The sequence below is a fragment of the Podarcis raffonei genome, chromosome 1 (assembly GCF_027172205.1).
Source record: "Podarcis raffonei isolate rPodRaf1 chromosome 1, rPodRaf1.pri, whole genome shotgun sequence".
Taxonomy (NCBI): domain Eukaryota; kingdom Metazoa; phylum Chordata; class Lepidosauria; order Squamata; family Lacertidae; genus Podarcis; species Podarcis raffonei.
The window spans coordinates 41,809,105-41,834,974 of NC_070602.1; the positions used below are offsets into that span (position 1 = coordinate 41,809,105).

Below are 25,870 nucleotides of genomic sequence, written 5' to 3' on the forward strand. Positions count from 1 at the left end.
AGTGGAATGAGTACAAGCCCTTGATGGAATAGTTGGAGGAGAGGTGGGGGCTGAGGAAGCCTAATGGAAGGAAAAACAAAGAGAACAAAACAATTATATATTGGAAGTGAATTCAATATGAAAGTAATGGTTTGGTCCCACCCCCGCAGAAGGTAGCCCTAGGCAGGAGTTCTCCTCACAGATTAGTATTGTATGAGGGAGAGAGCAGACACACACCTTCCATTGTGTTTCTGCTAGGAATAAATGAAGCTGTCCATTTTGGTTTCTCTGCTTCTAATTTTTCTAATCTTCAATTCAGTTCTCCACATTTCCACATCCATTTGTGAGATACGTAATATACACATCTTGGCAGAGCAAATTTCTCTAAAATAATGCAATTCTGTAGACTATTTTCACAAATATGAGCATTTTTATGGACACTTCACCTCAGTCTGTGAGTTTTGGAACACATGATTTAGTATTGCAAAATTCAAAGGAGCTTCAAACGATGGCTGTGTTTTGGTTCTTCCATTGTTCTGGAAAGTGCTGATTAGGTAGGGTCCACCTTTAAATGTGAACTAAACTAAATGGGAGAGCCATTCCTAGTTCTCCTCACCACCACCACAAAAAACTGTGTTCCCATCACTTGTGTCCTACCACTCACCACCCAGTGGAGGGTTAATTTATACAGGGCAAGCCTACTGTACACGATGGAAGCTCCCCATATGTGTCCGTTTCCTATAGCACAGAAAGCCTCTAGAAGTAGAGCAGTCACCTCACCTGCAGAGGTTGCTGACAATATGTCGGTCCTGCCCACCTGTCAAATTTGGCATGCCAGAGGTAGGGTGGTAAGAAAAGTTCCCCCACCTCTGTAATAAGATTTCTGCAGGCCCCCTTTCCACCCAGCTGCCTAGCTTCGAAGCCATAGAACTCCTCAAGACAGAACTAGTAAACTAATTGCAGTCACAGTGGGCATGACATCTCCGGACGCCTAGACTTGCTGTGATTCTGAGCAGCTCAAACATTGGCATTACTTTTGACAAAGAAGTTGACTTGATTCTAAGAAGAGGATAAAGGGAGTTCAGTATCAGTGAGGTCTGGTGATGCTTGCAGCTTTGGGGCTGTGAACATGGCAATCTGGCCAACTAGGGACCAAATACTGGCAATTATTTTCATTTGTGCTAAGTATGCAATATTATTAGGACGCGGGTGGTGCTGTGGTCTAAACCACCGAGCCTCTTGGGCTTGCTGATCGGAAGGTCAGCGGTTCGAATCCTCGCAACGGGGTGAGCTTCCGTTGCTCCTGCCAACCTAGCAATTTGAAAGCATGCCAGTGCAAGTAGATAAAGAGGTACCACTGCGGTGGGAAGGTAAACGGCATTTCCATGCGCTCTGGCTTCCGTCATGGTGTTCCATTGCACCAGAAGCGGTTTAGTCATGCTGGGCACATGACCCAGAAAGCTGTCTGTGAACAAATGCTGGCTCCCTCAGCCTGAAGTGAGATGAGTGCCGCAACCCCATAGTCACCTTTGACTGGACTTAACCATCCAGGGATTTTACCTTTTACCTGGAGGTAGAAAGATTACTCCACCAAGTCTAGAAACTATCTCTAGTAAAGGATATGAATTCAGAAGTAAGCTTTCTCTAGAATGTTGTCTTCACTTAGCAAAACCATAAAGCAGGTTGGATTCTCAAACACTGAAACTGCAGATAGATTAATCACAACTGAATGAGGCAGTCCAGGTAGTTTGCAGTGTCAGATAATCTACATGATAAAAGGAAAGCATTTACAGGACTGATTTCTTACACTTTATTCAGTCAGGGAAAATCTATTAAAACTCCCAAAAAAATGAAGATAAAGGAGGCAATGATGAAATCAGTGGTCATATTCTGAAGTTGTATGCATTTTCTAGATAGAAAACTGCCTGGGGCAAAACAAAGAGGGAAAGAGCACTGTATTAATAAAGCATTTACATATTTTATTGCAAGTTTGTTATCAGTAACATGTAGAAAAAATTCTTAAGATCCCTTAGAATCTGTAGATCCATTTGAAACTTGAGGAAGAATATCTGTGTGTAGTAAGTAATGCTTATGTAATATTCCCCCCCGCTCTTGCTTTAAGATTGTGCCGCTCAGATATGGTTGTTTTTTGAAACGTGGCAAAGAGATGTTTGTTCTTGTGACAAACCTACCGGTCAAGGAAAACAGGCAGAATCTCGCCCAGTGGCTCAGCATGCACAAAATACTCTAGAGCAGAATGCAAGGGCTTGAAAAACGATGATCAGTGTTGTGCTTTTTGCAGAACCACAGTGGCCACGTTTATGGAAAAGAAAGGGTCTATTTGCAAAGTAAACCATGGAACAGACACAGCGTGGAAGTGAAACAGCCTCCAGTTGTTTCATCTGCATAAGCATTTCAGCTTGCCAGACAACTCATATTAGTTTTCTGACTGAATTAGACGGTGCAGCATCTATTAACCAACGTTCATGATACTGCATACAAGAGACTGCCCTGGACACATAAGTTTCTTCTTGTTATGACAGGTTTTGATCTGTGAAGTGTTTAACATTATGAAGTTTGATCACTGCATTAGTAAGGAATGGTTTACCTATCTATACTTAGATGTATACTTATTTTACAGAATAGTAGGGATTATTTTTTCCCCAGGTATGATGTGGGTGGGAGGAAGGAAGGAGCCACCTTGGCATTTGTAATCTTGTATAATTCACTAACTGCTAATGGAGACCTTTCTCTTTAAATTTTTCAGGAATTCAGGGTGACTTTTCTCACCTGTAGTGGAAATGCAGAATGGTAAAAAAAATGATCTTCTAAAGCAAGGGAGGCCAACCTGTGCCAATCTAAATGTTGCTGAACTGCAACACCCATCTTCCTGCTCATTGGCAGCTGTAGCCATTGCAGATTTTATTTTGGATAGATTTAGCTTTGAATCCTTAAGCAGGTTTACCAAATTACATTAAAATTGTATTCCTGTGGCTTTTTAGAAGTAGGTGTTATTATATACATACCCTAGCTAGAATTTTGTTTGCCACATTCTGGAAACTGAGCTAGTTAGATAGGCATGGGAAAAGTTAGATTTTGTTACATTAAATATGATGTTGAGGTCCTAAGAGGAAAAATATGAAGAAACCCTAGGTAATTGGTACTCGGTGATATAGCACATTAAGGGAGAATTCGGATCTGAAGAATTTAGGTTTATATTATGCTGTAGAGTATTTATTGATAGAATTATGATTATATTACTTCATGTATAGCATGTATAGGGGAATATATATGTAGAAATAATATATTTTATAATCTAGTATTCTATATATATATACTATATATAGCATGTTTTGTATTTTGAAAAACGAAATAAAAGAGGTCTTAATGTTTGAAGTCGTTTTTTAAAAAAAGAAAAAAAAGAGGCAAATAAAAAAAAGTGGCCCAGTTTACTTCTGGTCACTTATAGCTTGCCACACATAACAAAAGGTAGCTATAGATACAGATGTGCATCCCCAGACACTTCCAAAGACAGCCAACAACTCCAACATGGCTGAACATCCAGATGTGTAGCCACATCAGCTACACACAGATAAGACTGCTTTGGTGTGCAGATCTATTTTGCTGGATCAAGAAAATTGCTCTTGGAATTCAAAGGAGATAGAATCATGGAATTGTAGAGTTGAAAGGGACCGCAAGGGTCATCTGTCCCAACCCCCCAGGAATCTTACCTAAACAAGAACTTACCCTACCAGTTCAGCTATTTATAGCATGCTATGCTTTTATACTCATGGAATTCAACATTTTTTTGTCCTCACAATGGCATGTAAGTTCATAGCCACAAAACTGTTGAAAAATGCACATTTGAGATGAAAATTCTTCTCTTTCTTTCTGCAGGTTCTGCTCAAATATGTAAATATGTTGGTCTTATAAACCTTTGGGTGTGTGCAGTTAATGAGTTGCATCCAATGTTTGTCATATTCAGAGTAAACCACTAAAATTAATGAGTGTGACTGAGGTCAATTCATTGTAATGCATCAACTCTGAGGAAAAACTTCATTGGATACAACCTGATACCTTTCCCTACAGATATTACAATTTTGCAGATATTATTCCAATGGTGCAAATAATTATCCAAGGTCTTCTGCTTTGTATTTGCATATTCTATTTGCATACCTGATTGGTTGAAAGCAAAACTCAGATTGTTAATTAAATCCACTTTGCATTTTCCTTTCCCTACCCAATGAAGGTGGGTGAAATTTCAGATAAATCAAACAAGGAGAATCACATGCAAAATAATCAGTGTGTGCAAATAGTTAGAATTCAAAATGCATCCATTACTTAGCAGATAACTGAACAGCCACATGGCGTGAGGCTCGTAAACCCAACCAAAGAAGCATTTTCTAGATGGAATCCATGGAGGACCTGCAAGTGTGTTACAGTTGAGAAGTTAAACTTGCACCGTAGAGCCTGTTATTAATGCAGTACATGCCAGACAAATAGCAACCATTACCTATGTGCCAGTTCACCAAAGAAGTGACCATGCTACATTGTGGAGGCACAGAAAATACTCTGTACAAAAAAATCACAGGAATCTTTATAACACAGTGATAAATTTAAATTAAGGGCCACATTGGCCAATACTTCATGAAGAAGAAAAACTCTCAACATTTGCTGTGCCATTTTTCATGTGGTTGAAAGTGCTTAGTATATTTTACCTCTGTTAAGGTGTTGCTTCTCCCCGGTCTTTTTTTTTTTTTGCTGAAAACCTGCAGTACTCAGCCCACTAAATGTCAGCCCCTGAATGGAAGTGTTTCATAGATAGTAACCAAGATCGTATTTAGCCCACAATTGTCTGAACAACATGAAACAGCTTAAAATACTTTTAAGATAAATGTACAAAAAAAAAAGGAGGAAGAAAAATCTCGTTAAATTATAAAATATAATTGAAAGGTCCTTGTTTATTCCTGGCCACTTGAAGCCATGCCAATTGTACAGGCCAAGGAATGCTCCTAAAAGATGCTCAGTGCTTCTGTGAAAGAGCAGAAAGAGATATGGACTTCCAGGGAAGGGAGCTTCATATTTATAATGCTCCCTTCCCCCGAGTTCCATAATCACAGAACTGTGACCCCAATGTCTCTGTGTGTGCATTATAAAGACTTGCTGCATTTGGCCAGTCCCGGAGATCACAACAAGGTATAATGTGGAAAGCAGTCTTTGGGGCAGAAAGGGTCCAAAAATGCCTATATGGAAGTTAAACAAGTCTATATAAATTAATATAAAGAGACAGGTAGGCCGAGATATTTGTACCGAAACCCATTCCTAAGGAACACTTGCTTTCGCTTTGCTTTTACATAAATTGGCACAAAAAATAAGCCTTTATTAAATTTCAACCTAACAAAGATCCATAGGATCACATGTATGCAAGAAGGCAGTCCCGCCTCTCGTCACAGAGCACTCCTGCTCTGACTAGGAATCCACCTTGGGGAAGATGCTGACTTTATTGTTCCTGCTAATTTTTCTTTCTGCTTTACCCTTGGGCTGTTTGGTCTGGATTAGCTCCTCGGGTGTATTCCCCAGAGGAGGCAGGAGTCGTTTCTTACTGTTCCGGTTTTCTGACAGCCACTGTGGAGGCAACTCAAAGGGTCCAAAGCCCAGCTGCATGGAATACTTCTCATTGGCCAATTCGGCTTCTGTTGGCATCGCTGGAGCCACTTGCGCGGCCGAGTCTGCAATGGCGTGAGGCATAGGCCTCTGAACTAAAGTCTGCTCCACGTCTAAGCTGGTTGTGGGGATCTCCTTCTGTTGGTAGCCACTGGAGCCAATGGATTTGGTTTCGTTCTCTTCTTCATCCTCTGTGGGCTTGAAAATCTGCTGCTGCCCAATGTGAAACATCTCCAGAAGCTGGCTACCAGAACGAACGTGAGGCTCCAGGCTGATGTCCCCAGCGCCTCCAGAGCTGACTGTGTTCCTCCGACTATACCTTCGGTGTAACTGCATCATTGTCCCTACTAAACATTTCCGTACGGACTTGTTAACAGTCAGGAAGAGCAGAGGGTTGGCTAGCAGTGATATCTTGGGCAGCCAGATGGCAGTGAGAAGCAAGTACACAGAAGCGTCAGAAGCATTGAGCACAGTGCGGTAAATCACCAAAGTCATATAGGGGATACTGCAGAAAATGAAAACCATAACCATGGAGAGCAGCATGGCATGAAGTTCAGATTCTCTCTGAGAGGCGTAAGGGATAGAGATAGTGTTTTGAGGGGTTCTTAAGGCAGCTATGATGACTTTTTTCTTCTGACTGGCACTCAGTGCCCTGCGGATGAGGATCATAAAGAGAAAGACCACAGCCACCGGCACAATCACAGTGGTAATGTTGTAAATAATGACGTATGCTAAACGGCCAATGGAGTAACTCCAAGGCTCAGTACAAGTGGACATAGCATAAATATCCAGTACATTGGTCACAGCAAATACAGGAATGCTGGCTATCACTGCATGAGCCCAGATGTAGATCACCAGGTCTCGAGATTTGGCATCCGATATCTTCCTTTCTAGTGGATACAAAACTGAGTAGTACCTACAAAAAAAGAAGGAAAGGGGACTGTAAGAGATGAACAAATGCATGTAAAGAGTGAAGTTGCAACTCTTCCTACCTCCCCTCTATCCCTGGGTAGATTAACTTAAATCTGAGTGATCTAAATCACTGATTTGGTCTTGACTAGCCCTGTATTTTAAACTGTTTCTTCCCTTGATATAAAAGTACCATAGATTCTGGCATATTAGGCGACTGGGTGTATAAGACGACCCCCCAAATTGGTTGACTTATACGCCCAGTCTTATATGCAGCAGCTTTGCTGGGCAGTGGCAGCAGGCGGAGGGCTCCGCTCCGTGCCGGGAGGAAGCCACCCAGCGAAGCTGGCTTAGCATCGCTGGGCAGCTTCGTCGGGCAGCTTCCTCCTGGTGCAGAGCCTGTCACCCACCGCCGCCGCCCAGCGAATCCATACCTGGCATATAAGACGACCGCCTTTTAGAGGATTTTCTGGGGTTAAAAAGTCGTCTTATATGCCAGAATCTACGGTATCATTAATCACCAGATCTTCAACAGCACAGTCTTACACATGTCTATACAGAAGTTAATTAGTCTCTTTCTTTCTTTCTTTCTTTCTTTCTTTCTTTCTTTCTTTCCCTACAGAAATCAATTGCCCTGGCCATTATTTTGATAAAAATATGTCATCAATGGAAAATGCCAAATTAGATGTGGTACAACTTCTGTCTTCCATGAAAGAATATCTAATCCAAGTAGTATCAAATCTTTTCCCTAAAGCATACTATTTTTTTTAAGGTTCTGTATTCAACGACCACACCATTTGTAAAAAAATTATAAAGCCAATAGGTAGAATTCAGCCTTGCAGTATGATGAATGTTCCATCGGTGCAAGCACTTTAGCTTGCCAGATAGAACAATCCCCCTCTCCCCTGGCCCGTGTACTTTTCTGGGAGGGCGGGTTAACCCCATTTAACCAGCGGAGGTCCTTTATATATATATTAGGGAAGCTTTTAATGTTTAATAGGTTATTGTATTTTAGTGTTTTGTTGGAGGCCACCCAGAGTAGCTGGGGAGGCCCAGCCAGATGGGCGGGGTATAAATAGGAAAAAATATTATTATTATTATTATTATTATTATTATTATTATTATTATTTTCATAGCAATATAATCCCAGATTCTCCACTGAATTGCAGCTAGATTTCTTCCTTTACTACAAAATATCACACTCCATAGGTATAGGCAATTAACCTACCCAATATTAATCTGATCTAATTTATAGTAAGGTCTGTTACTCTCATTAGCATGTTAGATGTAAGTAAAGTCTTCCCTCTCCTCAGATCCTAAGTGAGTTTCTTTTCTATCATAAAACTATAATTTACAAGTCAGCGGGACACTGTTGATACAAATGATGAGCCAGTCAGTGGTCAGCAAAGCTTTTCATTCCAAAGATTTGCTCTTAAACCATGGACAGCAAGGGGAAAATAGGGCAGATCATCTTTGCAGATTAACTTGTTTATAGAATTATTTGCAGAGAAATGAAATGATTCTGGAGAAAATTACATAACTGTAGTATCAATCGTGTGCAGAGCACTACAGAAAGATTGTTGAACTTAAAAGTAGAAATCTACCAAGAACTTCTGCCTAGTAACTAGAATAACATTTAAAATGGTGGCAGGGAAAGTCAGAATCTGCCATACCTCCCAAAAAGACCTCAAAATGTGTAATCAGCTCCCCTGGCAGGAAGAACACACAAATAAATTTATACATTGGCAATAAGGATACTTGAGAATTGAACTTTTTGGCCTTAAAGCAAATAGCTATTCAGGCTAAGTTGTCCAGACCTTAAAAATCCAGCCAATGTATGTCATTTCTTTCAGAATAACTCAGCTCACAGGTTGGTTGCAAAGTGAAAATGTTGCTCTGAGTGACTTGACCAAAGAGAAAAATAAACGTGTTTAGCGCTGAAGGAAGAAGGCAGTAGAACCATTTCAGCAACCCACAATTAAGCAATAAGCAATGCAGAACCTATATCTGTTGCAAGGGGCAAGTGGTAAATGTCAGTTGACGAGTAACTTCACAGTCTTACCTATCCAGAGCAATGGCAGGAAAGCTAAGGATGGTCACTGAGCAGAAGACTTTGTGCAAGAACTTTATGATCTTACAGAAGACCATGGTGTAGATCCACCAGCAGCAGTGTGGACTGGCACCGAGGACTATGTCAAAAGGCACACATACTAGGCTGGCACAGATCCCAGAGCAGGCCATGTTCTTAATAAACCGGTTGGTTACCGACTTAAAAACTGACATCCTGCATGTTGACCACAAGACCATGAAGTTTCCTAGACGAAGGGAAACAAAATTAAACCATGAAAGATTCTCTCTCATGTAATAGGCACGCACATATAAACACACACATTTATATATTAAAATATTTGAATAAGATTTGAGCATACAATTTATTCACTTATGCAGGCTCTTTCTTAAACAGTCATTGTTTCTAGCTTCCTTACTATTTTTTAATTTTTAATGTAGTTTTAATTGGTCTTAACCACCTTGAGTGGTGCAAAAGCACTAACTAGAAGGGCAGGCTTTAAATTTTTTTCACATAAGTAAATAGATCCATTCAGATGCTCTGTTCTTCCCACAGTTTCCATTTGCAATGTGGAGTGGTAGTTTCAGTTGCATGGACTCCATGTGTCTATTCCAGTGAAGTTTGGGACACAGGTCCACTACTCTTGCCATTGACAGCCATCCAGCTACAAGGCAAGAGTGAAGCTGGAGCTAACTATGGGATAGTTTATCACACCATATCAATATTGACTAATTAATGCATCTGTTAAGGGCATGGCCCTCAACAGTTGTAATTTCCAAGCATTTGGGGGCCCGAAAGTTCCTAACATAGCTTGTTAAACTGAATTTATTTTGCTCATTGAATTCTAATGTACATGACCATGATAAATATCAGTATCAGTGCTATTTTTATACAAAATGAGGTGCCGGAACTCACCATGAACACCTCCCTTGTTCTTTTATAATGGCAATGGCACCCACCTGAGAGGTGCTGGAACTGGGTTCTGGTGAGTTCTGGCTGAAAAAAGCTCTGTTCAGTATTAAAGGTGGGGCACAATGAGTCAGGAAGGCTGTCCAATGTTCAAGGTGCCTCAGAATTACTTTGGCTATTCAAATCTTTACTAGGATCTTCATCTGTGTGGGTGGGTATAGAAGTGGTTGGAATGGTGGCAGTAATTATCATCTCTGCGATATTGACACTATCAGATTTCACAGCATCTTAAAAACAAACACTACTTATTTTTCATAGCGCAGAAGGCTTACTATCAATTAGTCAAAACATATTTCAACACAAATAAACTGTGAAAGAAGATATGGCTGAAAATCAGTTTTAAATAACTGAACAATACTGGTTCCCCCCCCCAGAGCCAATTCACATAGCCATAAACTGGATTTTTTTCCCCTAGCACATGCAGCAGTATCTTTTGAGCTGAATGTAATGTGCACATGTTAAACTGATTGTTGATCACTTTCTGCATACAACAAGAGTAAGCAGGAATCCTATGTGCACAATGGGAACGATGAATTGTAGTAGTAAATTCACACATATTAACTGCACAGAAAAGGTGTGCATTGCAAACATGTGAGAGGAGGTTGTGGGGTCATGATAGCTAGCCCTGACCCCAATACACACAGTCCCATTGGCTGCATGTTCATATTGTGGCTCATACTGAAATAAGGCCAATTATGATAATCTGAACCATGTAGTTTTCTGCAGAGGACAGCCACTTTTGTGAGCTGTGGGCCCTCGGTTTTTTCATTATTAACATTTTGTTTCCATGAGATCCTAAGGGATGAAGTGTGGTTTAAAAGCATATTCAATCAATCAGTTGTGATGTTGTAAGCTTAACATTTTACTAAAAGATTTCCTCAAGTAACAATATCTTAATGACTATCTCTCCGATGCTATACAGTGGTACCTCGGGATGCAAACGGGATCCGTTCCGGAGCCCCGTTCGCATCCCAAACGGAACGTAAGACGCGACAGCGCATCTGCAAGTACACGGGTCACGTTTCGCCGCTTCTGCGCATGACATCATTTTGACCGTCTGCGCATGCGCGAGCGGCAAAACCCGGAAGTAACGCGCTCCGAAACAAATATATATATACACATATATTAAGATGAAAATAATACTGAAATACAGATAACATATGAAATGTGAAAGGAAGTGTTGCGAGAGTGATGGAAGTCTATTACTATTATTATTTTGTAAAATAGTGTTTATTGTATAGAAATATTATACTTTTCTTTACTCTTTTACTGTACTTTTCTTTGCATTTTTTCTTCTTTGTTTTTTTTCTTTTTCTTTTTATTATTCTTTATGTATGGCTTGGTAGCGATGTATTTACTTTGCAATAAAAATTATAAAATAAATAAATAATCTGAAATAGAGGGATATGTGCTTCATCAAGGGAAGTTCTCGATTTTTTAATGTTCTTCTAATTTTTCTAAGGGTCAGACTAGCTGTTACTTCCACCTCATGGTTAGGAACCATGCCAGGGTTAGTATATACAGCCATACCTCGGGTTGTGAACGTGATCCGTGCGGGAGGCACATTCACAACCCGCAGCGTTTGCAACCTGCAGCGCACAATTCTGCGCTTCTGCGCATGATGTCATTTTGCGCTTCTGTGCATGTGCGAGCGCCGAAACCCAGAAGTAACCAGTTCCAGTACTTCTAGGTTCAGTGCGGTTTGCAACCCGAAAACACGCAACCCGCAGCGTTCAGAACCCGAGGTATGACTGTACCATATATGGCTAGATTTTTACTGGGACTGGAGTGCTGGGTGGGGGTGGGGCAGTTAAACCTTCCATCACCAGGTCAATTTCTACAAAAAATCCCCGCCCCAAGACAATTACCGGGTAGCTTAGTGAAGGGGGAGTAACAATTGCCACCAGTGGCATTTTCCACATGATTCTGGCTGAGGGTTAAACCTTATGTACCTGTATGCTGGGGTCCTGACGAACATCTTGCTCCCCCCGCCGCGTTAAAATGTGCCTAGTATTAACTTTTAAAATCCCAATAAGCTTGCTAATTACACAATAAAATGACGTTGAGTGTAATCTAGAGGCAAATTTGGCATTTCCCCTCAATAACACCTCTGTTCTGGCCCAGATTCTGTTGCCAGTCAACTTAGAATAATGTCGACAATTAACAACTGGCACAGATCTTTTTTTGAAAAGTCTCTACTACCCTGACTCAAAGTGCATTCAATAGGCTCCCCTCTGTGAACCTGGAAAGTTAATTTGTTTTGTACCAATCCTTACAAGAACACCCCAAAGAATGTTCCACATTCCAACTACTGAATTAGTAGAGGCTTATTAACATCCACTCCAACTTCTGCCAGGTTCCCCTTTTGCTGGCACACAGGATTGTGCTGTGACTCAACGGGGTTCTTGTTTACAATGATGTGGGTCGAGTTCAGCTTGCCTTTTGTCCTATGAGTCACATTAATCCAATATTCTTCCTCTATTTCTGACCCATAGTGGTACAATTTACTTGAGTATGTTTTTCATCTCTTATGTGTACTGCAACTATATTATTTGTGACTTGTGATACTGAATCGCTGTCTCCTGAAATAATTGGATATGTTTACCAGTCCCTTTACCTTTTTACCTTGTTCCACAGAGTTAAGATACAATGTGCTGTTAAGTTTATTCTATAACAGATATTATTCACTTAAAGCTGATTCATGTGTTTACATTTGAGTGATAATATCCTTGAATAGTGGTTTTGCCAGATCCTTTTCACGTGAGCAAGAGGTTCATACGTTTCCCTGAAAACTTCCTCCTCTGAAAATTGTTACCATGTCAGATGGGTTTATTTGATGTGATCACTAATGATTTTCATTCTGGAATGTTGTTTCAGAGACATGTCTCTAAATGTGAAAATGAGATGCTGTAATCTCACAACTTTACCATCTCAAATAAGCACACCAAATGTGCAAATGGAGTAATGAAGACACCATAACTTAGTTCACATGTCACATAAGCCAACACATGGCTTACAGCAAACACATGGGCTTTGGGATTTTAGACCACAGCTGATTCGCTTCACCCTGGTCATTTTGCTGCTGCATCAGGTTGAACCAAGCCATTGTTTGGAATACCCTTTTGATCTGAACTCAGTTTAAATAGAGATTATTCACATCCTTTTTATAACTGCATAGCACAAATATCTTATTAAGTTTATGCCTTGCTTGTGCTGTTCTGTTTACAAGCTACACTCTCCACAATACTAATAAAGATTTGAAATTACTTGGTACCAATTAACAGCCTACTGGGTGAAATGTTCTTTTAAGCCAAGGCACCTGCCTACAAATTTTCTGCTTCATCACACAAGAGATGATCTATAAAGCAAAGAGTTTTTCTTATGAAATGACCTCTTATCTGCAAAGACCACTATGCTAAAAAAAGGGGGGGCGTTTGGGCAACATCCATCCAAAGTCAAGCACATGCATTTCAATTGTAGATACATGCAGTCCAGTGTATATGTATCCATAGGATCATAGAAAGTTGCCTGATACCAAATCAGACCATTGGTTAGAGGCAGATTTAGGGCACCCTGACCGGTTCCACCACACTGGGCGCTGAGCCTAGGGGATACCGCAGGACAATGTTACTATGAAGTAGTGAATAAAGCAGATCGGAGGTGAGAGGCGGGCACCAAATTTTGGGCTCACACAGGTTGCCACTGACATTTGAAAGACCAAAGTCCGCCCCTGCATTGGTTCATCTAGGTAAAAGGTAAAGGTAAAGGTCCCTGGGTGGTTAAGTCCAGTCAAAGGCAACTATGGGGTTGTGATGCTCATCTCACTTTCAGGCCGAAGGAGCTTTCAGGGTTATGTGGCCAGCATGACAGCTTTCCCAGTCATGTGGCCAGAATGACTTAACCACTTCTGGCGCAACGGAACACCGTGATGGAAACCAGAGCGCACAGAAACGCTGTTTACCTTCCTGCCGCAGCGGTACCTATTTACTGTATCTACTTGCACTGGTGTGCTTTCGAACTGCTAGGTTGGCAGGATCTGAGACAGAGCAATGGGAGTTCACCCCGTCATGGGGATTCAAACCGCTGACCTTCTAATCAGCAAGCCCAATAAGCTCAGTGGTTTAGACCACAGCGCCACCTGTGTCCCTATTGGTTCATCTAGCTCAGTATTGTCTGCACTGAGTGGCAGTGGCATACGAAGAATATGAGAATCTGCCATATATGGAGTCATATCATTTTCCAGATAGCTCAGTATTGTCTACACCGAATGACAATTCCTTCTCCAAGGTTTCAGGCAGGGGACCTTCCTAGCCCTATAGGCAGGTGTCTGGGATTCAACAGAGACCTTCTGCATGCAAAGCAGATGCTCTATTAGTAAACTACATCCCTCCCAGATAAGAATAACTGTAGTGTTAAGCATGGGTTTACCTCTCTTCTTGAAAGAAATGGGAATTAAAGTGATTAAGTTTGGCTGGATCAGGTCCATTCTGAATTGTCAAATCAAGCTCCTCCAATATTATTTCCTCTTTTTCTCCAAAACTGTCTAATTTTCACCCATTAGCATCAAGTTTTATTCTCTTTAGGAGCACAAACAACACAGGCTGCTACTCACAGTTTCCATAGCAACTACTGCGTGAAAGCAAAAATCATTTTCTTGGTCAGATCACAGACTTTGTGAGTCATTTATTTCTGTTTTACACCTAACTCAGCAAAGGGAAAAACTAGTGCCAATTCTGAAGAAAACTGAGTTGTTTCCAACAGTCCTTCCCCCCCCAAAAATGTCACACTAATTGAACAGCAAAACAAAAGCTGTAAACTTTTGAAGAATATGTGATATCTTGTTTAAAAATACCTTGGCTAGTGTCCTTAAAATTGCTTGATTCCAACTCCCCCCCCCCACTTATATGAAGGATTATTTAAACTTGAAATATCTAAGCATATTGCATTTGTGAGCTCAGCAGAAAGATATCAGACCTGTGTCAATTCTCTGATTTCATGCTGTTTTTGTAACAGGATTATTTTTGCAGTTCCTGAGAACAAAAATGGTTTCCAAAGGATGCTGTTGAATCAAAGAATACATACTGTGAGGTGAAAGACATGCTGAGCTACCGTAAGCTGAACATGTGTCAGACATCAATGCACTTGAGGGGGGAAAGATAACTAAATGATATCTATCCTTAACGTTAAAATCCACAAAATGGAGAGGAAACCCATTGATTGTAAAATAAATGGGAGGAAATACACTGTATATAAATCTTCCTGAGAGTAATAATACAAAACAATTCAGTAAAAGAACATAATTTATTTTATTTTATTTTATTTTATTTTATGGCATTTATATCCCACCTTTCCTCCAAAGCACTCAAGGTGGTATACATACTACTGTTCCCCATTTTATCCTCACAACAACCCTGTGAGGTAGGTTAGGCTGAGAGGCACGGACTGGTCCATGGTCCCCCCAGTAAGCTTCATGTTTGAGTGGTGATACAAACCCTGGTCTTGAAGGTCCTAGTGAGGCACTCTGACCACTAAACCACCACTGGTTTACTGTGAAAATATATTTCAAAATAATCATTGGATGCTTTAAAAACACGGGTTGCCAGTCACTCACATATTTCAGCCTGTGTCTTATTCATGGAGTATCACTTAATCTTAAATAATCCAAAATTTACAAATTAGAAAAAACTATTATCTTTTCTATTTGAAACTATATCCATGTAATATGATAGCACTATACAGGAAGAAGATTGTTTTTATAAGAGCAGTTTCAGGTTCCTTAAGAAATGTTGGCAGAACTGATAAATAGAAAGGACCATAAATTATTTTTATATGCAGTAACAGCAGCAAGAATACTACTGGCCCAAAAATGGAAGCAGGAAGAATTACCATTGATAGAAGAATGGAGAATGAAACTAATGGACTAAGCAGAATTAGATAAATTAACAGGAAGGGTCCGAAACCAACGAGATCACAAGTTTACCAAGGACTGGAGTAAATTTGTGGACTATATGAAAAGCATATGTGATATGCAAATAACGTTTGTGGGTTTACAGGAAGCTTTGTGAATAAATAATATTAGAAACACTGTAAAAAAGGGAACAAGGGAATGGGTTTATTTAAAACAAAAGGCAATATTAAATTCAGAATTGCGGATAGAAGATTAGAAAACGGAAGATTCGCGGATGAGCTGAAGGAAGTCAAAATTATGTATCTGTGACAATATTGAAAATGTATGTTTAAATCTTGTATTGGAAACTGAATAAAAATAATTTTAAAAAAAGGAAAGGAAAGAAATGTTGGCAGAACTGAATTCACAGTCACTTCTGCATTCTTCATAATATTTGAAGGGGAACTTCGACATCTCCTTTTGAGGAAGTGAGGAAGATGTTCTGTATCAGACAGGAATGCTGCAAGACAAATGTAGTTGCGTGTCGAGGACCCCCAGGACACCCCCAAATAAAGACACAGTTCACACAATTTTGGTTTTGGTTTTTTGGCATAATTTTGGCCACAACTTTATTGATTACAGTATGTGAGTAGTTGCTTAGGCATTGGTTAGCGACTATCTGTTTCCACTTAGAGGTAGGAACAGAACTGACAACCGCAAGCCTGCGAAAGTCAGTAAAGGTAAACATTTTTGGGGAGAGAATAGAGCTGGGTGCCAGGCTCTCACCTCTTCCCAAATGCTCCCAGGGGCTCTTGCATGGCCCTAGCCCCTTGCCAGGGGTTCTGACAAGAGCATGGCGAAGCCCTGGATTCCTTTAACGGAATACCCTTGCAGCAGCAGCATTGGAGGGGCAGGCACAGCCAACCACATCCCCTCCACCAACCAAAATTAACCGATGCCTAACCACAACCTTACAGGTTGTGACGGTTTGCTACGCAGTAGGTAAAAACCAAATGGCACCAGCCAATCAGCCAAATGGTAAAATTCCTACCAGGCCCCTGCTCCAAAGCAGACGACCCCATGACAGGCATAGCAAGGTCAGCACGAACAACCCTAAATATAGGGAGGGTGGGCGGGTGATCCGATGTGCGCAGGGAAAAGAGGAAGCTCAACGCTGCGCGCAGGGAATAAATAGCACCCCAAACTTTGCAACATTAAATTCTCCCCAGTGACAATTGGAGGTGCCCTATCAGATTCGTGGCCATCCATACTAACCCGCCCAGCAACAGGGGATGTCATGGTTGCCCCTGCCACAACACATGCTCTCCATGAAGGAGAACCCGCTTAGTGATACAAGGTGTTGAATCTTCCTTTAATGTCCAAAGCGGCTCTCCGGTATTAATGAAAGCATGAGAAACGTCAAAAATGTTCAAGGGGGAGGCAGGGGAGACTCAAATCCGTAGCTCAAGAGGCAAAGATTTCTGAAGTACTGGGGAAAGTCATGATAAGAAAACACAATTTTTTGCAATGTACAGGTGATTTTTTATCAAAATAACAATAGAGGAAGGCTTAATGAACCCCTTCCCATGTGCTGTGTCCCCATAAAAATTACCCCACCACCTGTAATTAAATAAAGAAAAACCGAGGAGCTGATTGCAAGTGATGAAACTGGTGTTATTGTGTAGGAATAGGTACCTAGGCAGAGAGACGCTGTCCAGATTCTGTGGAAGCAACTAACCATAACACTGTTTGTGTGGCACCACTGGGGGGCTTCCAAGGGGGCTTCAAGGGCATTGGCTGCTATTTGCAACCTCTCCCCCAAAATTCAACAGAGCTTTTCTGTAGGCGCTGCTCCTTGTTCATTTTCACAGCATAATATACTCTTCTGAGAAACTGGTCGTTGCAGTAGATTGCTCCAGAACTACATAATCACTAATTTACTAGTGTGGCAATCATCTTGGCTGTGAGTCTTGGAGGACCTGCTCCCTGCCTTGAATGCTTTTTTCCCCACCTGGCCTGGGAGGGGAGGGCCCTGACTGACTCCAACTACAAAATCTGAGGCTGCTGAAGAGGCCAGAGACCATTTTGGCTGTTTCTTCATGCGGACACAGGACGTCAAGCCTGAGCTTCCACAGCCACCAGCCACCACAAACCACGATTAACAGGATTAGTAGCAGTTTATGTTCTATGCATATGATATTTTATTCTCCTGCTAATTGTGCTGTTTTAAATGTGCATTCTATATTTGACTTCCTTTAGTGTGTTTTTTTGAAGATAATTTTTTGGTTAACTTTGCTGCGTTGAATGTGCATTCTGCACTTGACCTCCTTTGTAATGTTTTATTTTGAAATCTTTAAGATAACATTTTAGTTTCCTGTTAATTGTCTTGCTTTGAATGCATACTTTGTTTTTGACTTTCTTCTGTAATACCTTATTCTGCATTGTTTATTGATGTTTTAATGTAGGCTGTAAACCGATACGAGATTTCACACACCCCCTCTGAAAAATATGAAGCAGTATAGAAATGAAATAAAAAGAAAAAAGAAAGAAAAGAATGAGACAAGTCAATTGTTTCTGTTTTTCCATTTGCAGTTTTTTTCGAGAACTGTGGGCGTTGAATAAATAAATAAAGAAATAGATAAAGAAAGAAAGAATGAAAACACAGAGCACTGCTCGGAGGTCCTATTTCTTCCTCTGAGTTAATGCAGTTATTTTTCATTAGCAATGCAGCATATACTTTGGAAGTGCCCAGAAGCTGTATATTACATTACTGCTATCAAATGCTACAGGTTATTCTAAGCCAAGCAGTGCAGCTACCATCCCATACCTGCAGCCTACAGTACAGGAACAGTTTGATCATTTGATAATCTCATTGTACAGATTGGCCTTCAGGTAATGTGTACGAACAATATATTATCTAATAACTATGTAATTACATATCAGGAGAATTGATACTGACACAAGCAAAAATTTCACTGGTGCAAATAATCAAAGATAGCTAGCTGAAAGTAAATGTTTAATTAGGAAATGAGATAGTAAGAGCTTTCCAAATTAATCCAATTAGACAAATCATATACTAAGTCCATTTTCACATGAGACCTAAAATGCACATATAAGCGTCTCTTGTGTGCTGGAGAAACCAAAAGCTAACTTGCAATCATTTTGTTCTGGAAGGAGAGTGTTGCATTGGATTAACTTTAATTAAACTTGCTTGTGTTTCAATTGCTTTCTGCTCTAGTTGTCTGATCTGCTGGATTTGAGAGGGCTGCTTCCTCTGAATTGCTGTGCAGCAAAAAACAATATGATCACTGTAATAGTCATACAGCATATTGAATGATGTTACTGCAATAGTTACTTAAAAGTACAAGAAATGATTGCGGAAAGTATACTATGTTGATTATTACTGCATATCTTTGATTGACTAAGCGTCTGAGAGTAAAAGCGTGTATTTTTGTTATTGAGCCTCCAGCAGATAATTTTCTGCCTACAAATATCTGAAGATCTACTGCCTTATAGCTGACATTTATTAGTCTTTATGGTAGCTTCCACCAACCTGATACCCTCCAGATGGTATGGACCACATATTGTTATTAAATTTGTGCACTTCCCTTCATCCGAAGATCAAAGGGCGATTCACAACATAAAACTACATGAGAACACAAAATACATAATAAAAGAAACAAACAAAAAATAATCCCCCTCACACAAACTCATTTAAGAGGCCATAGAATGGTCAATCAGTCAAATGCCTGGTTGTAAAGAAACATTTTTGCCTGGCACCTAAATATAGGTAATGAAAGTGCCAGGCGAGCCTGTGGCCTTCCTATAGCTAATGGGAACTGTAGTCTGAAATATCCAGAAGGCATCAGGTTGCTGAAGTCTGCTTTAAGGCAGCAGACTAATCATGGCTATTCCACTGGAAATACTTAGAAAGAGCTTCAGTTAAAAAGAAATGACGTTTTCATTTTTAGCCTTTTTGTAAATATAGAGATGTCAGACTCATGCACTGTACGCATCAGATTCCAAGTTCAGTCCTCAGCACCCTCAATTAAGAGGATCTCAGGCAGTAAGACTGGGAAATGACCTCAGGGCGCCCCTCAGAACTTTGGGACTACAACTCCCATTACCTCCAACCAGCAACTTGTGCCTTAGGACTATGCACTTGTTTAGGAAAGGTTGTAAAGTCAATGCCCAACATATGCAAGCACCAATGAACACCAACACAAGGTGAGAGAGGGCTGACAAGTGTGACTCTGTTACTGCACCATGCACTCACTTGACAAGATTTATCTAAATCTGAATATAGGCATGGCACATTAATATCTTTAGCACCCCCACTGAGTTGAATTCTGTTCGAATTTTTCATACTGAGCTTGAGCACCTCCCCTGATCCTTATACAACCAAAATGCCCTCTTTAAAAAACAACAACAACAGAACAAAGGGGATTTTTGTGTCAGATTATTTCTTCCCATTCTGTGTAATCAAATACCCAAGTCTTATCAACTTCTTTTTACTGTATACAGGACTTGACTTTTCCAGATTTCCCTCCTATAAGGAGACATGTTTTAATTGACTGATGCCAATTAAAATCATTCCAGTTTCTTCTGGCACACAAGATTTCAGTGCCTGTGTTCCACTTTGCTTATTAAAAACTGGTGTGAAAAGCGACACACAGGCTTCACCTACAAAACTGGCAGCACTGCTGATTACTTCACATAAAAGCATTGCCATTAAAAACAGCCTGCAGATAAAAGAACCTGTTAGCGAAATATGTATGCATGTATATCAAGATGAAATCTATTTCAGGGTAAGTTTTGTTTATTTTTCTCCTTTTCACTCTTTACTTTGTTATCTTATTCAAGATGAAGAGATACCTTTCATTTAGTTCATGTTGCTAGGAAACAGAACATCATGTTGGAGAACAAATGCCAACAACAGAATCAAATAATTTTCCCCCTCCCGCCCCTATGCACACCTACACACCTGCCCAGAGTTTGCATTACTTCCCAATATTTCTTCTTATCATAAACAAGAGCACATAGATTAAAGCAGGAAAAGACAATGGCCCCAATTCAGTGAACAGTGATCTGTGCATGGTTTTGGCATATGGCTTACTTATGCTGCACTGCACATAAAGGACTACTGCTGTGTGGCTCAGAGTCAGACATCCATGAACACAGCAGCATGAACACACCTAATATAGTACTTGGGGTGCCATTCATGTCAGGAGCAACTGCCCTTAGATGCAAACTGGGGCCCCGTAGGCTTGGAGTGTCTCCTTGCCAATTAGGTTTTGCTGCAGCAGTGTAGCGATGAGCAGCTACAGGGTTTTGCATGGAATATGCTAACATCCAAAGAGATTTTAGCATATTCATGTGGACCACAGAATTCTAGCATGGATATCAGGGTGAGGTGTGTTGAAGCCGTAGAATTCTGCAAAAGAAAATAGAGGTAGAAGACTGGATTTCTCACAGTGAAATGCTAAGCATTTACACTCAGAAGTAAATTTGTCTAAATTCAGTGGAACTTACTATTGAGCCTCTTATTATTGTGTTAATGACTGCAGCCTTAAGAACCAAAATCAGATCTACCCCCTTACCCCAATACCCAAGTACAGAAATTTGGTACACATCATAAAGAATATGTGCACATTTTCTAATTCATTCAAGATGTTATCTCCAGGAAATATTAGCTCTGTCCGTCTCCCCTACGCGTCCTGTCCACAGACATAATTGATTTGATTTGCACTTTAAATGTCTGAATTATATGAACTAGGAAGCTGAATTTCCATGGCTAAGATACATAATTTCTTAGCAATGTTTCATATTTCATCAGACACCATTAAGCAATAACAACACAGCAAAAGTCAACAACAGCCCCACTCAATGTCAAAACTATTGTGTGGCAGTGGTAGGAAGGAGGAAACAAAGGGACATCCACTATGTGTTTTAGAACTGGAAACCACAGAGGGAAATTGGTTTCAGAAGCGTAGAACTCCATGCAAAGTCAAATCAGCCTGAACAGATTCCTTCATTGCCCACTGGTAGAGATAATGGGGAAAAGGCAGTGAAGCACAAAACAGGTAACATAGCTGAACTCATTGTCTCTAATACTGCTATGGGCCAAGTGGAACAGATTGTATAACTGAGGGCATCAGGTGGGATCTGCATGGGGATGTGGCAAAAAAAAGGTCTTTCCATGGCACATGGTCCATGAACCTACTGTAATGTCTGCGAATATGCAGCTGCCCACTTATTAAGCCACGAGTCTTGACATACCTCAGTCTCCCAGCTGTTCCTGGGAATGCGGATTGGGGACAGAGAAATTCTCAAAGTGACGGAGCAAGTTGTTTTGCAAGTATTTGTGAACGTCATTGCCGAAACAGAGAAAGGCTTGCCACAGGGAAGCCACTTTAGCAGCACCCCTGCAGCAAATGAAATATGCTCCATGCTGAGACACAAATCACCCCCAAAGCAAGCGTATATTTAGCAATCGTCCTGATTTGTTTTCACAAAATGTGCACGGAGGATAGATGACATCACCATCAAGTGGTGGTTATCCTGCACTTTCCACTGTAGTTTTCTGTTACTTTTCCTACCACAGAAGGATGGGGAGGGTGATACAAGATCACTCTTTAGTTATTTGCTATATACTGCACTATCTCAGCAGCATAGCATCTGCTTTACAACCAAAAGGTCTCAGATTCAATCCATAGCATCACTAGGTAGGAAAAGACTCTCTGTCTAAACATCTGGAAAGCTACTGCTAGTCAGCACGGACAATACTGAGCTAAATGGACTCCGTATAAGGCAGCTTCCTATGTCCCTAAATGCTCACCAATATATGAGACAGTTTGCAAATATCTCATAGCAAATTTCCACCCATAAACCAGTTTTGGCAAGCTTCAGAGCAGATTATTCACCTCAATAATTCATGCCAGCATTTAATATCCTTCTAAACAGTGCAGTTTATTATGGCAAAAATGATTCATATGGGCAGCTAATACAAATCCAATTTGCTTTTATCTATATAGTCCTGTTCCCAAATGGGACAAACAATGCCCTATGTGGCAGATTTCTTTTGAGGATAAATGAGGAAGTCGAATATTGTTCTATGCCATCAGTCTGATTTCCATGAAGTTAAGAGAAATTAAATAAAAGGTATTTGGAAAATCATAATAGGCAATGCTTTCAGACACAGTGAGATCAATCCATAATCTTTACAATTCTCAATGATGCTTTTTTGATGCTCTGTTTTGAGAAAGCACTCTGCTATCATTTAGAGCTCCCTATTGACTACTAAAATGTGGTATTCGTGACTGCTGCCTGCCATACATTGTCTCTGCAACGATCCTGTATTACACTGTGGTTAAGACTCATTACACATAATTTGCTGCATGCAAAAGGCACAGAAAAAACAAACAAAATGTCCTAAAGGTTAAAGCAGTAGTTTTCAACCAGTGTGCCATGGCACCCTGGGGTGCCTTGAATGATGGTCAGGGGTGCCGCGGGCAACACTGGCCTCCATTTCTCTTTCCTTCCCTCCCTCCTCTGATACCGTTTCATGTTTCTGCCTCCCAAAGGCTTGCATGGCTGTTTGTTGCAGCAGCCCTGGCTACAAGCTCCTTAGGCAAATGGTGCCTCTGGGGCCTGCCAGGGCTGCTGGTTGCCAGGAGCTGAGGCAGCCTCAGAGTAAGCAAGCTAGTGTGTGAGGAAGCCCAGCCAGCCAGTTAGCCAGCCTTTGCTGTTAGGAATGGACAGATAAGTGGGAGGCCAGGCAGACAGACGCTGCACTGGCCTTTCTTGTGCTTTCTGTGTGTAAGGCCTGCCTATGAGCTGAGTGCCCGGTGCTGAAGGAGAGCCTTTCTGCCATGCAGGCCCAGTAGCACCCAGTGCTGCCACCCAGCGTAAGGTTCTAGCCTCACATTCACCTTTGCCCAGTCTCCGTTGGGTAACTAAGGCGGGGAGCTTCCTCTTCCCAGGCCCCAGGCGTGAGGAGGCATCTCTCTTTGGGGCAGGGAAGACAGCTCAGTCACCAGGGGCGGCAGTAGCGGCTATCAGAGGACTCCCAAGGAGAGGGGAGAGGAGGCTGAGGGAAAACTCCACAAGGGAGGGTGTTCAAAAAAGGCTGGGAGGCTGCCAGCTCTGCAGGCAAAGGGGTGACATAACTGGGCTCCTGAGCCCCACAGGGGTGCCACAGAAAGACTGTAGTTGGTCAAGGGAGCCGTGGACTCAAAAAGGTTGAAAACCTCTGGGTTAAAGGACAACAACGTTAGAGGGTCAGCACGCCATGCCATTTGAAGGAGATTAGTATTTTGCAATATTTTCTACATTTTGCATAGCCTAGTAAGGCTGGACAGTTGCCCAGAGCAGTCCTTGGAAGTTTGATGGGTTGACTGATCTGAGTCCCTGACCTGGCACAATCTGCAATCCCCACTGCTCAGCAAACTAATGGTGAATGAAGGATTGCAGAGCTGAGCAGCAGATTCCCACTAGGGGGCACGGTGTGCTATCTGACTGCAATGTTTCACTTCATCCAGGCAGGAGAACCCTGCTCAGGGCTCATCCACACTCAATTTGTCCTGTGATTTCTAGGAGTCCAAGAGGTTTTTCTTTTGTCCCACCACTTTGCCCAGGAAAACCCGCTATCAGGTTTTCTGCGAATTAATTTTTGTTCTGATTCAGCAGTAAGCAGTGAATTTTCTCAGGGAAAGGCTTGGGACAAAAGAGAAACCGATAAATCGCAGGACAAATGGACACAACTCCAGTCCCTTGAGCATTTGGGTGGAATTTCTACTAGCCAAACTAAATACAGTGGTACCTTGGTTTGCATACGTTTTGGTTTACAAACATGTCAAACCCAGAAGTGTGTGTCCCGGTTTGCAACCTTTTTTTGGGATTACAACCCATTTTTTGGGGGGGGGGGATTACGAACAAATTTATTTTGGAGGCCCCATTGGCGAAAGCGCCCCTTGGGTTACAACCTGTTTGGGTTTACAAACGAACCTCCGGAACAGATTATGGTTGTAAACCAAGGTACCACTGTACAACATAGGAGATCCATAATTAGGATCTCACCTTTTAAAAAATAGTTCAGAACTCCCGAGAGACATTAATGGGTTGAGGCAAAAGGTGCTGAGAAAAGGAGTGCTAATCCCACTTCCCAATACCATTTTCCTGATCTAAATCCCCACGTCCCACCCCCGTTGCTGTTTGACCTGCATACTGGTACCATGCAAATACAAACCCAAAGAGTGCTCACCAATGCTTCCTCCTCATCCTGGAAAAAAGTGACAGGGTTTAACCCTGGGCCATTGTTGTTCAATGTCTTTATAAACGGCTTGAACTGAGGAAATGAGGGGACGCTCATCAAATTTGCAGACGACACCAAACTGAGAGGGGTAGCTAATACCTCCAAAGATAGATTCAGGATTCAGACTGGTGAACAGGGTCCAAACTAACAAAATGAATTTCAGCAGAGGCAAATGCAAGGTTCTGCACTTACACAGGTATAATCAGATGCACAAATATAGGATGGGGGACACCAGGCTTGACAGCAGTATATGTAGAAATTATCTAGGAGACTTTGTAAGCTGCATCAACAGAAGTATAATGTAGAAGAGAAGTAATAGTACCTCTCTAATATGCCTTGGTCAGGCCTCACCTGGAGTACTGTGTCCAGTTCTGGACACTGCAGTTTGAGAAAGGATATTGACAATCTGGAACATGAGCAGAGGAGAGTAACTAAGATGATAAAGGGTCTGGAAACCAAGCCTTATGAGGAACAGTTGAGGGAGCTGAGTATGTTTACCCTGGAGAAAAGAAGACAGAGCAGTCTTCAAATATCTGAAGGGTTGTCACACAATTGACATCCCAATTTTAGTATTTTTTAATTGGAAGCAATTCCCATTGCTTCTGAAATAACTTCCACATAAGTGCTTTGGAAGACAGTTTGTAATTCTCACAAGGAACGCCCAAGCTCTATTTCTATTATCAGAGAAACTAGTTTTCACACAAAAATAGCCTCTGGCAAGAAAAACTATATGGCCTCAGGTATCGCAGCTGTTGGCAGGAAAGTGAAAACCAAAATATGTCAACTGCGGCTTAAGTAAGGTATCTGTCACCAGTTCTTCTTAGCTGAGACAAAATTATGCTGACCTGTATAGATTCTTTTATTCTGGGCCTCTATCTGTATCATGCTCAGTAGAAATCAGTTACACTGGAAACAAGGCTAGGAATACGACTGGAAGAAAAGCTTAAGTTGCCAGATATTAAAAATCACATGGAAGATTCAAAGCCTGTCTTCTTCTTTGGCGATCACTTGTAGCCAAGTAAGACTGTCTTCCATAAACACGGTTTTAAAAGTGAGTCCGTAAGTGACTGTGGAGGCCAAT

General features: G+C 41.2%; 1 protein-coding gene across 1 annotated transcript in view; it reads right to left on the reverse strand.

Annotated features, from left to right (window-relative positions):
• Positions 1 to 3,389: 3,389 nt before the first annotated feature.
• GPR176 (G protein-coupled receptor 176) overlaps positions 3,390 to 25,870 on the reverse strand; it is a 29,190-nt gene continuing 6,709 nt past the window's right edge. The window contains exons 2-3 of the mRNA XM_053382138.1: positions 8,615 to 8,867; positions 3,390 to 6,559 (exon numbers count right to left, since the gene is read on the reverse strand). Coding sequence (XP_053238113.1) covers positions 5,449 to 6,559; positions 8,615 to 8,867 — 1,364 coding nt within the window. The 3' untranslated portion in view covers positions 3,390 to 5,448. The remainder of the gene's footprint in view (positions 6,560 to 8,614; positions 8,868 to 25,870) is intronic.